At 39.1% G+C, this 14860-nt stretch overlaps 2 protein-coding genes across 2 annotated transcripts; one reads left to right on the forward strand and one right to left on the reverse strand.

Annotated features, from left to right (window-relative positions):
• Window positions 1-185: 185 nt before the first annotated feature.
• On the reverse strand, window positions 186-6492 carry cdr2a (cerebellar degeneration-related protein 2a). The gene is made up of 7 exons (XM_079253311.1): window positions 6299-6492; window positions 4808-4920; window positions 3736-3884; window positions 3436-3612; window positions 1964-2266; window positions 1601-1874; window positions 186-1469 (listed from the first exon to the last, which is right to left on the reverse strand). The coding sequence occupies exons 1-7, from the start codon at window positions 6375-6377 to the stop codon at window positions 1185-1187; spliced, it is 1380 nt and encodes a 459-aa protein (XP_079109437.1). The 5' UTR covers window positions 6378-6492; the 3' UTR covers window positions 186-1184.
• A 397-nt stretch (window positions 6493-6889) lies between these two features.
• On the forward strand, window positions 6890-11611 carry mfsd13al (major facilitator superfamily domain containing 13a-like). The gene is made up of 7 exons (XM_079253364.1): window positions 6890-7283; window positions 8086-8400; window positions 8478-8915; window positions 9167-9321; window positions 9408-9491; window positions 9640-9783; window positions 10721-11611. Exons 1-7 carry the CDS (start codon window positions 7116-7118, stop codon window positions 10860-10862), a joined length of 1446 nt encoding a protein of 481 aa, XP_079109490.1. The 5' UTR covers window positions 6890-7115; the 3' UTR covers window positions 10863-11611.
• The last annotated feature ends 3249 nt before the right edge of the window (window positions 11612-14860 follow it).

Genomic DNA, 14860 nt, shown 5'->3' on the forward strand with positions numbered 1-14860 from the left:
TGCTGGAACTGAGTAAACTGGATGGAGGTCTTTATAAGGACACCTCAATGTTTTAGCATTGCTGTGTGTTCTGATTTCGCTCTTACAATGACGTCAGGTTTGGTGTTTAAATAAAGAAATACCCCAGAAATCAACTTTTTTTTTAATTTATTTATTTATTTTTATTATTATTAATTAGTGCTAAAAAGACATGGCTAGTCTTCATGGAGGACACCTAGGGCAATGAGTTTAACAGATTCACATCAACCAAACTAAAAAATTGCTTTGTAATTAAATATCCTTTGAACATGAAAAGTTAAATTAGAACTATAAGCTTATTTTGCTTATAGGCAGTAACAGCTGAGGTCCTGAACTTTTACTATTTTTTCTTCAGATTACAGAGTTTGCATAATAGCTTCACAAATGTGTGCTAACCCAATCAGCACAATTTTATCTGCATGTCTGTAACAAGATACAAATGAAGTAATTTGCATGAAGTAAACAATATTTACAACAGAAGAGCTACTCTAACATACTTTAAGTTACACTTCCAGAGCTATGAACAATTTGCAATGAAAATTAAATCAACCAACAAAGTAAATAAATAAATATTTTAGCTTCTGTAATAAATAAAACAGAAATGTGATCCATTTCAAAAAGTTCAGCGCTCTTATGTTACCTGCTGCTGTGTGAGAACGTCTCAGTGGCATGAAAAGAGTTTTGCAGAGTCCATTTCTGACGTGCCAGTGACCTTCAACAAGTGTGTAACTTACAAAACCAACTAACATTAGCTGATAAGCTAACTATCATATCAACTTGATTAAAGATATTTCTATAGCCTTTAGTAACACATTCCAACTCATTTCAGTTTCCTCTGTTCATTTGTAACGTGTCGTTCTTTTCCAATCACCAAACAATCAACTGGTCGCAGGATTTATAATGAAACATAAAACACAGCAAATGGACATAATACTCTCCAATAACACTGTTGTCTTTTCTAAGGATTCCTAGAGTTATTATATTTACTATAATACACTTATTACATTTAAGACTTTTGAATATTTTCATAAGGATGGAATACAATGAAAAGTGCAAACAAACAAAACTTTAAGCAGCCAATTTAGGATGCTGTGTACATGTAGCATCTGCACCATCAGCAGCCTCAGTGCAGAAATGAGAAGACCTGAGAAAAATGGGAAAAACATTCAGTTTGGGGAATCTTGAGAATCGCTTTTCCTGACTGGACGCCTGTTCTCGCTGAGGTCGTCTTTGGTCTTTTGGATGCAGGTGAAGATCTCCTTGAAGAGAGCCTTGTACTCGGGCTGGTTTCCATCTTCTAGAATAGTCATCAGATCAGATAAGGTTGCTGAGCTGGACAGGCGGCGGCGTGCCCGGTTGCTCAGAGAGGGACCGGCGGACGTCTGGACGGCTTTGTGGCTGAGCCCGTCTGTTGCCTGCTGGCATCGCTGCAGCAGTTCATCATATTTCACCTGAAAAAACACCGATATATTAGTGGAACATGTTCTGCGTTACTGGCAGCGCAGTTTTTTCTTGTTTTTTTCTCAAAAAAAACAAGAAAAGACTTCAAAACTCTCTGCCAGACATGCTATGAATACACCACCTGCAGAGCGCTGTACTGTGCGTCCACCTCATTGAGCAGAGAGATGCCTCTCTGTTTCACAGCCTCCGCCCGCCTGATACACAGCTGTTCATGACCACGGCGAATTTCATCTGCACTTGTTGCTCTTAAGACGCTGTCACTGTGACACCGCTGCCGGCTGTGTCTGCTCTGCTCCTCGGCCTTGTCATCCATCTCACTCTGTCCTGGACTTGGCCTTTCCTCGGAGGCAAAGAAAACGCTTTCTGGCAACAGCAGCTGCTCAGGTCTTCTAACACTGCACAAAATGGAGGGAAGGATTTGTTTATATACTGAGAAATTACACACAAACCCTGTAAGTGAAATAATTTGACAATCATCTGTAACCTGTTGGCACAGTCAGAGCGCCAAAGAAGCCGGAGCTGCTCCACTTCCTCCTCCAGCTCCTTCTGTCTGGCCCGACAGCCCGCCAACACGGCCAGCCGCTGCTCCAGACTACTGTTCTCCCTGCATGTCAACTCAATCTCCTGCTCCGCAGCCTCCCTGCGGCTCCGCTCTGCTGCGATCTGCCTCTGAAGAGTGTGAATGGAGCGTTGAAGAGCCTGGTTCTCTTCTTCTGGATCTTGCCATTGATTTCTGTCACAAAGGAAGCTCTGAGCCGACCAGAGTCCATCTTTCTCATCCGAAAACCTGTGTTTTCGGATGAGAAATGTTAGTGATCTTAAAACATAACCATGATAAAACACCAGTTATCATCAGATATTAAAATATATCAATGAACCTGATGAGTACAGTTTTAAATAATCAACAGGGCATATTGGTCACCACTCAGGGAGAACAGGGAAAGACTGAAGGAGAACTCTGGAGGTGTGGAGAGATGTAGGTTCACTTCTATACATGCTGTCTTGTCCAACTGTGCAAGCATTTTGTCAGAAGTGAATGAAAATATTAAATTAACCCTGCAAGCATTGTCTAAGATTTTATGGCAACACTAAATAAGTGCAATGCTGCAAGCCTGAGCGATAGTTGTGTGTGCGTGTGTGTTAGTACACTGCTGACAATAGGGAAGGATTAACTTCCTTGTCCTGTGGATTAATTCTAAAGTAAGTGCTCTACTGTGGCTCTGGATGACCTGGACATGTCAATTCAGCATTGAAGGGCTGAGACGGAAGAGTGTTGATGGTTAAGTGGAGATCAGAAAACAAGCTGGAGCGCTAACCTATAGCACTGCTCGTATATCATAGAAGCTGTCTGCAGAACAACTTTGCAAAAGTGGGCAAATATGTAATGAAATAGTCTTCATTTTACTCCTCAGCCTGTATGTTCTATTGTTTTAAATAAAAATAATAGTTTAGTCCGAAAAAACCCCCAAAACCTCAAGTAGAACAGAAATTTTTAATCTGATCAAGAGAGACATTTTAATAAGCTGGGAAATGCTGTATAAACCTAAACTGATTGATGAGCACTGAGTTTCTGAGGGGTGAAAACGCAGAAGCAGCAAAGCAAAACTGGTTGGCGACAGAGACATTATGGGAGATCACAGAGGAGTTAAAGCTTGTTGAATATCCAGATGGACTACTTTAATCCTGCCTGCTTTTCTGATTTAAAAATTGATTAAAAAAACCCAAAAAAAACCCACAAACTTGATAACTTTTAGAGACAGCCGCAGATTACCTCTCTGAACCTCGGCGGTTATGAGCAACGTATCTAATCTCTACATTTGGTATCCAAACGCTTACATCTTTTTTTTAGAATGATTGATGCTTTACCATCTACTATACAGTTTCCGCCCTGAAAATATTTCCTGCGTCACATCCTGGAGTAGCACTGTACACCATCGTCTCACTAATGCGTGTTACCTGTCCTGCTGCAAGTCGTACAGCTCCTTGAGACATGAAACACTCTGAGCTCCGAGGCTGCGTCGCTGCTCAGCCAACTCTCTTTTGTTTCGCTCTGCCTGGGCAGCCTTCAGCTCCTCCAGCTGAGTCTGCAGGTCCTCCATGTAGGTTTGAAGTCCTTCTACAGTCTCTGTCAGACTGAAGGGCACAAGGGAAAAAAAAAAACAACATGAACTCTGAAACTCGGATTACCTCTTGACATTTTTGACCAACGTACAGCGTGTCAAATTGTGTAAGTTTACAGATAAATAGACAACTAACCCTTGGATCTTGTGTTGGGCCAGGCGATTGTCTCTTACTAGTTTCTGGTTGCCTTGCTCCAGATCTCTGGCCGCCATATCCAGCTGCTCGTACACTTTGGCATGCTGGTCGTTCATCTGACGCAGCAAGTCCACCTGTTTGGTGAGGTACTGGCACACAAGAGAGAATTTCTTTTCTTTTTTTTAAATTTAGCTACATAACATAAAAAAATATTGACTGAATTAACCCAGAAAACAAATATCTTGACGCTACGTGTTTATTGAGCTTCTTTTCTGATATTCAGAAAGGAAAGAAGAACGTGAAAATGTATTCTTAGAAAACTCAAATTTGGACTATTTCAATTCATTATTAAGAATCCGTGTTTCTAATAGGTACCATTTATTTAGAGCTTTTTTCTTCTTAAATCCAAACTCAACACATTCCTTTAACATGTTTACATGCAGCTGTCAGTTTGACATGTCCACTGGCAGACGCTGCATTAGGATGAGGGTCACACAGACGTTTTGGGATTACCATATCATGCTCAATAATTCCTTTCATCGCCATACACGAACTAAGACTCTTATTACTGCTGATCAGCTGAGTGATACGTCCTCTAGCTCAAACTGATCAGCGCAGTATGTGCATGCCGATATGTACACATAGCCTAATTGAAAAACTTAGAAATAAACCCAATGCTTTATTATGTCATCGTTTGGCAGCTTACTTTCTATTTATCACTTTGGCTGGTGTATCCTGAATAGTAGTCCACGCAAAGAGGAGGCAAATAGTCCTGTGGAAGTTTTGCAGTAAACAGGCAGATTGACATTCTGCCAAGAGGAAGCTCCATGCCAGAGACTCAATAGGTCTGACTGGTCAGGATTAGCTTTTACTCCATCCTATTTTAGGCTTTTCGTGGATGTAGACTTTTCTCAATGAATCGTCTCTAATCTCAGACTCATTCACTTAAAGAAATTAGCACGGCCCGACAGACTGGATTGTGGGTGTATGGTTTAGACTCATAAACCCAAACACAAATTTGGTGGAGCTGAAGCCTCAATTCTGCAGATAGTTCCTTCCAGGCATTTGTCACCTCGATCTCTTGCAGCTGCTCCTGGTTTGTGGAGTACATCTGCTGCAGAGCCTGCTCCAAGTCGTGGTTCCTGTTGAGGAGGGTTTTTCCCAGCTCTGCTGCCAGATGAAGATCTATGCAAAAAAGAGTGAAATATGTAAACATAAGATGCAAGACCGCTGCAAACACTGGCAACTGATAAAGAGTAGGTTCACTTTAGTACCGCGCACATGTACACACAACTCATTGTATAATAGTATTAGTATTTGGCAATAACAAAGGAATCTCAGGTATGCCTTGTGATTATTTCCTCTGCTAAATTCACTTAAGCACTGGAACTTGTGCAGCAGCTGTGTTGTCTGGTACTATTCAGAAAAGAGTCTTGTCCTGGAGTATAAATACAACAAATACAAAATTACAAACAAAAAATGGGCTCTGACAGTTAAATACTTAAATATGAAAAAAAAAAATACATATGATTTCAGGCTGTTCTAGGAAGAGCACAGCAACACAAAGTGTTTCTCATCTCTTTCCAAATGAGCCTTCCTCTTAGTTTTCTTCTTGTATCAAATCATCTCTGCTAGTGAAGGAAACAACTCTAACAGGTAGTTGTACTTTCGATTCAGGTACAACAGCCACGAATAAAAGAGATGGACGCTCCAACTAGCCTTAATCTAAGATTGATTTGTAATTACCTATACCTACCTTGATGATTTACAGCATCTATTTAACTGTAACCTAAAAATAGATCAAATTTTAAATTTTGAGAATCTAAAACCTGAAAATGTTTGACATTTTTGTTTTAGTAGATCCAATAAATAATTTGCTGTAATTTTTTACACTTTAACCAGTAAAGTTTCTGCTTGTAGTATTACATATTTCTGTGATATAACTACTAAATCTCTATTTTCGTTCTTTACATTCTAACATGCAAAACATGCATAAAAGTAAACATGTGATGACAAAATGTTGACAAAAGTGCTTGAAATGACACATTCTTAAATATGTTTTGTTAATTCCCCCAATTTTTTTTTTTTAAACATGGTTATTCTTTTTTCTGGTTTTTGTTTAGTCAGTTTCATGGAAATGTGTCTTGCTTTAACTGCATAATACATCCAGTTCTTGGTTTCGGGTCCTTCAAGCTGGTTTAACAGCACAAACAAGTCTAAAGAACAACGCATTGTTAAGAAAACAATAAACTGAAGACCTCTGACAGCCTCAGGAAATCCTGACTACAGAGCCCTATCAAGGCTTTCCAGTTTACCCCTCATGACCAGTGTGATTCCGTGTCACGAGCGCAGACCTAATGAACTTTTATTTAATTTTACCTGTGTAAGTATTCTCTGGGACATTCCTTATGCCACCAGGGAAATTGACAACCTCTACTTTCTTTTACATAACAAAGATGTGATACTGATGCCATCCACCATCATGATGATGTGAATGCAGGAATCTCAGCCCACAGAGATTCACGGCGTTCAGGGTGCGTCCACACAGCTGCGCGGATCTTACCGTGTTCAAGATCCTGCGGGTTGTACCACGACTCCCCATTCTTCTCAAACTCTTCCTCTAAAATTATGTCAGTCAACATTTTGAGACCTCAAGTCTATCACACCTCTGGCAGCTAGAGTTGTCCGTTATCCACAGAGGGGTATCGACACTACATCCTCTAATCCTGTGTGAAAGCCTTTAATCATGTTGTCTACAGCAACGTGGCAAATCCTTAATACACCCCGGCATCCGGCAGGAGGCAGAAAGACAACGTATAAATATTACTCCTGAACAACAATTGTATCTAAATAATTTTACTAATTTAAAATTTTTTGGTTTATCTTTCACATTACTTATTAAAGTTTTCAATAACTACTAAGAGTTGAACATTTTCAAAAGAGTTTGGGCAATCGTAACTTCCTGCTTTGTTTGATTGGCGTTTACGTCGGCCAATTACAAGGCAGTAAGTCGGCGGAATGAATTGCGGTCACCAATCAAATGTTTGTTGATTACAGGAAGATCCATCTCAAGAAGCACAAAAATCGACTGAGACGCAATTTTAACGTGGCTGAAAGAAATCTTACTCCAACATGGTCTTCGTGAACATTTATTAAATGCATTAGGTTTAACGGAAACGAAATTGTTGAGGCGCTATCATTATTATTGCACAGAGTAAAGGTCGATTTCTAAATTTGCTAAAACTTGTCGATATGCGCTACTACACCATGAACGTCAAATAGCAGGACCACCTCTCCCAACTGGCCAAATCAACAGGTAACATAGTTAACCTGCCATAGTTACGAAGAAGACACCTGTGTGAAGTGCGCGACCCGGAAAAATGGGTATATTCAGCCAAATGAAGATCTTTAGAGTTAATCATGCAGCAGTGGCTTATGCCATGACTACTCTGGGATCATGCATGATTAACCATATTTTCAGCTTCTACTATGTCAAACTCTTCCTAAATAAATACAAGATATCTGAAGGAGCATTTCACCAATCACAAGTAAGTATTTATATTTCCAGATGTCTTACACTTGCACAAAGAACTACATTCATGATTACAAAAAAAAAAAAAAAAAAAAAAAAAAAGTAAATAGACGTTTTGAGAATCTGGCTGGTTTTTCTGAAGGTGGGCTGCATATCATGTATTTTGATTCTAAATATATGATTTACCCTTTTTTGATAATGTTTTACAAGAGTAGTGTTTAAAACCGGTCTGTCGTGGTGAAGAAGGAGCTGAGCCAGAAGGCGAAGCTCTCGATTTACCAGTCGATCTACGTTCCTACCCTCACCTATGGTCATGAGCTGTGGGTCGTGACCGAAAGAATGAGATCTCGTATACAGGCGGCTGAAATGAGTTTCCTCCGCAGGGTGGCCGGGCTCTCCCTTAGAGATAGGGTGAGGAGCTCGGTCATCCGGGAGGGGCTCAGAGAAGAGCCGCTGCTCCTTCGCATCGAGAGGAACCAGTTGAGGTGGCTCGGGCATCTGGTCAGGATGCCTCCTGGACGCCTCCCTGATGAGGTGTTCCAGGCACGTCCCTCTGGGAGGAGACCCCGGGGAAGACCCAGGACACGCTGGAGGGATTACATCTCTCGGCTGGCCTGGGAACGCCTCGGGATCCCCCCCGCAGAGTTGGCAAATGTGGCTGGGGAGAGGGAAGTCTGGGCTTCCCTGCTTAGGCTGCTGCCCCCGCGACCCGACCCCGGATAAGCGGCAGAAGATGGATGGATGGATGGATGGTGTTTAAAATCTGTTAATCATTTAAGCAGTGCTTGAAATATATCTTATAGGAATTTCTCTCGTAGGTGGTGTATATGGTGTGGAATGCAGTCAATGACCCTCTGTTTGGTTACCTGCAAGATAACTCCAGGGTTCCCTGCTGCTCTCAGCGACGTCTCTCCATCCTGTATGGTGCTCCCCTGTACTCGCTGGCTTTCCTTCTAGCCTGGTTTCCATGGCGGTCCTACGCCCCTGGCGACTGGTTGAGCGGTTTACACTTGACAGTAGCACTGTGTGCCTTTGACAGCATGCTGACTTTTGTGCTGCTTGCACAATGTGCCTTGTTTGCAGAGATTTCAAGCCAACATCAGAGCCGATTAAGACTTATAAAATACAACCAGGTAACGCCAGTGTTTTTTCTATGCACTCTTAAGTCAGGCTAGTCTGTCCTCCTCATCCTCTTCCCTCAAATTCTCAGGTGGCTTCTCTTGTTGGCTCCTCCAGTGTTCTCTTCTGCGGAGTGCTGTCCAAGAACATGGAAGACTTTCCAGCTTTCCAGGCATTCGCAGTGCTGATTGCTTTTTTGAGTTGTGGCTGCATGATGTACACAGGCTTCCATAGCGAGAGTCGTTTTGATAATAAAGTATCTGAATCAGATGAAGCTGATATTCTGGGGTCTGTTGCCCAGGCTCCCCATCAAACATCATGTTCCTTCTCCATGTTGAAGTCGTTGACATGGCAGATCCTGACCAACAGGGACTTTCAGTTGTTCGTGCTCATGAACTTCTTCCAGGTATTCATGTTGACTTTCTTCAGTAATTTTACTCTGATATTCACCGAGCACCTGATTCCTCCAGATGTGCTTCCATCACTGGCCAAGAGCGTCATGTATGGAGCGGGATTCATCTGTCCACAGGTATTGTCCTACTTATCTTAGGTTTGATCTAATCCTGGCAACACATTCAAGTCATTCAAAATTTAAACTAATATGGGTTTTAAAAAGGAAGTATTTTTGTCTGTAGAATGAACATTAGCTTCGGTTTAACTTTATTTTCATGTTTTAGCACTATATTTTTTTTTAACAAACTAAGGATTTAAAACAGTTAAAGCACTGCTTTCCATCATAATGTGATGCACTAATTCATCTGTTTATTGTCTTCATCCCAGTTGCTAGTATTGAGCAGTCAAAGTCTGCTGCATGGTCTTGGGTATTATAAGATCATTCTCTACACCTTCTACCTCGAGGCGGGAATGGCAGTTCTCATGCTAACTCTGGGTCCTCAGCACTACTATATCCTGGCATTTTTTCTCACAATTAACATGTAAGAGCTGTTTGAGATTATTGATAGTCTTGTTTGTAATTGTGTACAGTATTGTACTTAATTTCTCTTCTCTGTTACTTATGCAGGATAATAATTCAAGCAGCTTTCAGTCTTTTTGGCTTACCTCTGGCTGATATAATTGACACAGATCTGCAGAAATACAAGCGCAGGTAAACACTAAACAGAAGAATTTGCATAAATGAAAACATTTATGAGCAAAAAAAACAGCTTCACTAATGAATGAATGAATACATTTATAATTGTGTGTATTGTTTTTTTTTTTCTGTCTAATGAATGGTAATTTGATTTGTTCCTCAGCTCTCCTCTGTCCTCCATGGTGTTTGGAACAAATGCTCTGTTCACTAAGCCAGCTCAGTCTCTGGCACCAATGATTGTGCTTAATATCCTGAACCAGTTTGGATATGAGCAGCTGAAGGATGTAGGACAAGATTCACACACGAGGTACAGACAGTTTCTTACATCTTATTTAATTAAAAAATGAGATTGCACAATTCTTTTGAATGTGGTTGCTGCTTCTAAAAGTAAATCACTACAAAGAGACATTTATGCCATGTGTATATCATATTGTTAATGCTTGGAAACATCTGTTCCATCTAATATAGCCAATGGAGTCGGGTGGTATACTTTGTATGTGTGTGTGTGTGTGTGTGTGTGTGTGTGTGTGTGCGTGCGTGCGTGTGTGTTTTCTTTCTTTTTTCTTTTTTACCGTTTTCTAAATAAATTTTTTTTAAAAAAAAGGAGCAATCAGTAGGAAATTTTACTACAATACTACAAATTTATTTCTGGCGGACTAAAATGTGGATAATCTGTTGATCAGATCCCATAAACCTCTATTTTACATTGAAAGACTGATCTATTTTATTTGCACACTATTATAAGTTAAAAGCAAATTACATAGACATGGAAAACTGTTTCTCTGTGGAAGTTAATAAGAAAATTTATTTTAAAAAAGATTGGATTGGTTTTCGGAAAATATGCTGCAGTAACTTGCATACGAAGAAATAAAATCTTTTGCAGCAGTCAAAATCACACAGCAATCACATGTTTGAACAGAATATTATTTTCCTCAGTTGGTTTATTTTCAAGAAAAAAATGATAATAATAAAAAGAATCTTTTATAATAATTATATTCATAATTGTAGTAATAATTATAACAATAAATGATCGTCTACTGTTGCAAATTACTACATAAGTAGTTGTTGAACAGAACTTTGATAATGCTTTTTTGTGGTTCTGGTCATTTAACCATCTTGTGTGTGACAGTGTGATCATAGACAGACCTGAAACATGCAGGATTTTATAATGTACATTCTGAAGTCATAGACTTGTGCAGGTGTAAATGAATGTAAATAATATTTCTCTGTTGATCTGTTTTTAGTGCTTTGGAAAGCCTCCACAGCGTCATGTTCTACTTGGTGTGTCTGGTGCCAATGAGTGTTGCTGCTCTGCAAATCCTGGCTTGGAGGCCGTTTTCCATTCGCAACAGTCACACAGTTGACACAAAGTACATTGATGGCTAATGTTGACATTTTCCCAATGCAAAAGAATGAAGGTGGTGGTGTATTGTCTTTTTTTAATTTCTTTTACTCATAATTTGGGTAAGATTTCAATCACATTGAAAATAATTTTAAATTCTTGATTATTTGTTGCAGACTATGAATACTTGTGGAAAATGTGAGGTGAACAGCTTTAAATCAGTTTGGTTTGTTAGTTGATTGGTGACATTGAAGAGTTAAAAATCAAAGAATTGTACAGTACTGTGCACATGTATTAATGCCTCATTTCTTTATAGCAGTAGACAGTGGTAGATATTGCTAAAGGGATTTTGTATGCCTGTCACTTCCTCTTTGTGCTCCAGTTCTTCAGTCTCCTCAGATGATGTAGAAGAACACACTGCACACTGTGTTGAGATATGACAACTTTTTGCCAACAGCGTGTTGTGAATAACTTTGCAGGTGCAAAAAAGGGAAAAAAACAAACTCAACTTATTGCATGTGAAATGGTGCTATCTTTGGCTATTTTTGTAGATGTGCCTAATGAAATGAGAACAAATCATGTGCCATTGCAACAGGCTGTTAGTAACAATGTGCCTACGTTTTCTAAATTATTTGTAGACACAGCACGAGTTAATTCCTCATCCCTTTTTATGCCTAAATGATTCATTCGTTGGTCTTGTATGACTTAACCCACTATGCGTGTGGGTTAAGTCAGACCGCAGCCTTGAGTGCAACCCCTGAAGAACCGATTATACAAAAGTCTGACATTACATTGCAGGACATAAAGAAATGATGCTTGGCTTGATACTTTTACACATTATAGCATGACAGACTGTAAATGTTTGACATGGAGAGAAGTAATGGTATCCAGCCTTACTGGCTTCCAATGCAACTCTCTAGATAGAAACGTGATCAGGGTTATTTTTTACATGGACAGTGACTTGGAACTTTTTAAAAATCCTTTTCTGTAGATTACTTGTGAGGTGCATTCATGCTCATGTAACTAGTTTTTCTTTTTTATCCCTATTTTTGCGCCAGTCATCTGCTTGTCCTTTTGGGAGTTCTGTAGCGAGTATTGACAAAGGGAAAACATTAAACCCAAAAGGCCATGGTTTAATGACATAGTTGGCATGTAATTAGACTGGGGTTTATGTGTTAATGTCAGCACAGTTTTGAGTTAGAAGTTTAAAAAGTGCTTTATTTTCTCTGATGAAACAGGGAAATGTCACAGACAATGTCACAGGTAATGTCAGTTTTACCAACTTCAGGCTTCAAATCCTTTAAATTAAGATCAATCTGAAATTATTTAATACCTGAGTGAAGTATAAGCATAAACTATTCTGATACTAAACTTGATGCCCAACTTTATTTCATGGTTTACAGTAGTGATTGGAACAAGAAGAAAAGGCACAAAAGGGAATAAATCACACAACATTTGCATTAGGAATGAACACATTTTATTAGTAAAGAAAAATAATTTACTGTATGTACATCTACTACTTGTATGTGTGCAGATTAAATGCAAACATGAGTCTACATGTGCAATATTACCACTTGCACTGACTAAAAATAGACACAATCCAAACTGAGCAAATGAAGAATGTTTTAATGTATATTAATAAGCTGACAGTGATTTCTTTCAAAGAAGAGTCGCAGGAAAAAACATCTCTTCTATTCTGATTTTATATAAGCTGTAAACTTGTGTGATGTGCCTAATTTGCATTTATATCTCATATGCTGTGGTCTGAAAAATGTGAATTCTATCGTAAAGTTTTTTGATTAAAATATATTTACGAACATCTGTCATTAGCTTAATTTATTTTATTTGATGTTACAGAGTTCTACAGGACCAGTCAAATGTGTGGAGACACGTGTCTATTAGATTTAATGGGCATGTGTGTCCACACACTTGACTGGTGGATGTCAATAAAGCCAACTGGCAACTTCTGTGTTGTGTTGTCACTTTGTAGAATTGCATACACTTTTCATTTAGTCATAAAGCTACTCAACTAATGTCCAACAGCAATTTGTCCTGCATGTTGAGTTACAGAAATTCTTGAAATTAAAATTTTAGGATTGAATATGGGTGGGGAAAGTTGAAATAATGTAAGGTGGGATCAAGATGGCAAACACGGGATCTGTGATATTGATCTGCACACCTGTGCTGTGTTTGTGTCTCATTTTGTTAGAAAGGCTGTGCAAACATGCAACTTCTATCCAATATGACGAGATATTCTTGCATCTTCTGTCGCAGAATGGCCTCCTCACAGCTGCCAGGATAAGAAAAATGAGCTATTTAACATTCATCTATAACCTTTAGATATTTTGGTAGATGTCTTCAGAGGAGATATTGCCCACGCCGTTAGCCGCCTGTGATGATATGAAAATTTATTTTAAAAATCATCAAATCAAACTGAATCGCTTTTAATGAGTAACAGCCACATAATGTTTTTATAATTAAAACACAAGGAGTAGCACACCCAAGGTAATCACAAGACAAATAAAATCCCATACACCTTATCATGCTCTCACTCACACAAACTATCCAGACACCTCAACCTTCCCGACCCCACCTAAACCAAACTGTCTTTCACTTGGAATAACAATATAACTGACATAAGTCATGCCACTGGTGAACCAGCTGAGGAAATGTTAAACCTAGGGGTCCATTCACATCAAGGGCCACCCCACCCATGATCAAAGAGGTCTTCACCAAGGTAACCATCTAGATCAGGGCAGACTGGGTCCACACCACTACAAAAGGGCTGCAGTGCAGGACCCTGACCACCCACAAAAGGACAGTTACTACAACAAAGACCACACAGTAAGGACAAGCGTAGCTCCCAATGTGAAGGAGTCATATGAGAAAAAGCACTGCAGGGGAATGAATAAAGAGATTAAATCAGTCTAAACCAGGAACAGCAAATAACATGTAAAACAATAACACATAAGAGTTCATATAAACTATATGCTTGGTTAAAATAGATCAGTAATAACAGAGTTAAAAAGGTTTTATGAACAGGTAGTCTTGACATAAGTAAGGAAACGAATGAGATTACTACAAAACCTAATAACTAAATCAATTGTAAAAACAGAATAGTTTAAAAGTAAAGAAATAAAATACAGAAATGAGTTAAATGCTGAGCAAAAAATTTAGCTCTTGGACCTCGTTTTAAAAACATCACCAGTTTCTGCAGCCCGAAACCCTCTGGCAGGCTGTTCCACATGCATGGTCTGTAATTATGGTACGAGGTCCCGCCATCGGTTTTCGTTCGGACATTGGTGACAACCAAAAAGCCAGTACCAGCTCAAAGACCTCAGGGTCTGCCAGAGCTCATAACTTGAAAGCAGGTCCAGTGTACAAAAAAAGCTCAAGACCTTGTTTTTGTTCTTTTAGAGATTTTAAAAAGATAACAAGAAAATTAAAATCAACTCTGAAATGCATAATGATCCAATGCAGTGATTTAACAAATCATGGAATGTGTTTCCATGTTCCCATGAAAGCTAATGGTAAGAAGACTATGAACAACTGCACCTTATGCAATCTGTTGAGTAAATCTGACCCCAGCATGCTGCAACAGGCTTTACCTCAACTTGAAAATGGTTTCTTCCTCTTGTGTGTTTGCTTTTCTTCAAATTAGCTCTGCTGTGCAGCTCTTGCAGAACATTACGAAACTGTGAATCTTTCCTTGAGTTATTCTGTAAGGCAATAAATAAATTAATTAATAAACTGTGATTTCTTTTGACATATTTCTTGAGCAAAACAAGTGTTTAATTTTTTTTTTATTTAAGGCAAAGCAAGTTTATTTGTAGCACATTTCATAGAAGTCGTTAATAAAAAATATTAAATTAAATAAAAAGAGGAAAGCTCAAATAAAGTAGATAAAATGCATGAAATGGAAGTTACAGTGTGAGGAATTGGCAGAAGTTGTTTGGATAGAAGGCAGCAAATAGAAAAGTTTGTAACCTTGATTTAAAGCAGCAACAGGAGAATTTCAGCAGACCTGCAAGAACCTTATTTT

Source organism: Telmatherina bonti (assembly GCF_933228915.1).
Source record: "Telmatherina bonti genome assembly, chromosome: 14".
In the NCBI taxonomy this organism is placed as follows: Eukaryota; Metazoa; Chordata; class Actinopteri; order Atheriniformes; family Telmatherinidae; genus Telmatherina; species Telmatherina bonti.

Excerpts from the sequence above, each read along its gene's own strand:
- cdr2a (XM_079253311.1), bottom strand. The coding sequence starts at position 6,377 with ATGTTGACTGACATAATTTTAGAGGAAGAGTTTGAGAAGAATGGGGAG. Across the intron at positions 3,613-3,735 it reads GCCCAACACAAGATCCAAGG|TCTGACAGAGACTGTAGAAG; the intron begins GTTAGTTGTCTA and ends TGTGCCCTTCAG. Across the intron at positions 2,267-3,435 it reads TACGACTTGCAGCAGGACAG|GTTTTCGGATGAGAAAGATG; the intron begins GTAACACGCATT and ends CCGAAAACACAG.
- mfsd13al (XM_079253364.1), top strand. The coding sequence starts at position 7,116 with ATGGGTATATTCAGCCAAATGAAGATCTTTAGAGTTAATCATGCAGCA. Across the intron at positions 7,284-8,085 it reads GAGCATTTCACCAATCACAA|GTGGTGTATATGGTGTGGAA; the intron begins GTAAGTATTTAT and ends TTTCTCTCGTAG. Across the intron at positions 9,322-9,407 it reads TTTTTTCTCACAATTAACAT|GATAATAATTCAAGCAGCTT; the intron begins GTAAGAGCTGTT and ends TTACTTATGCAG.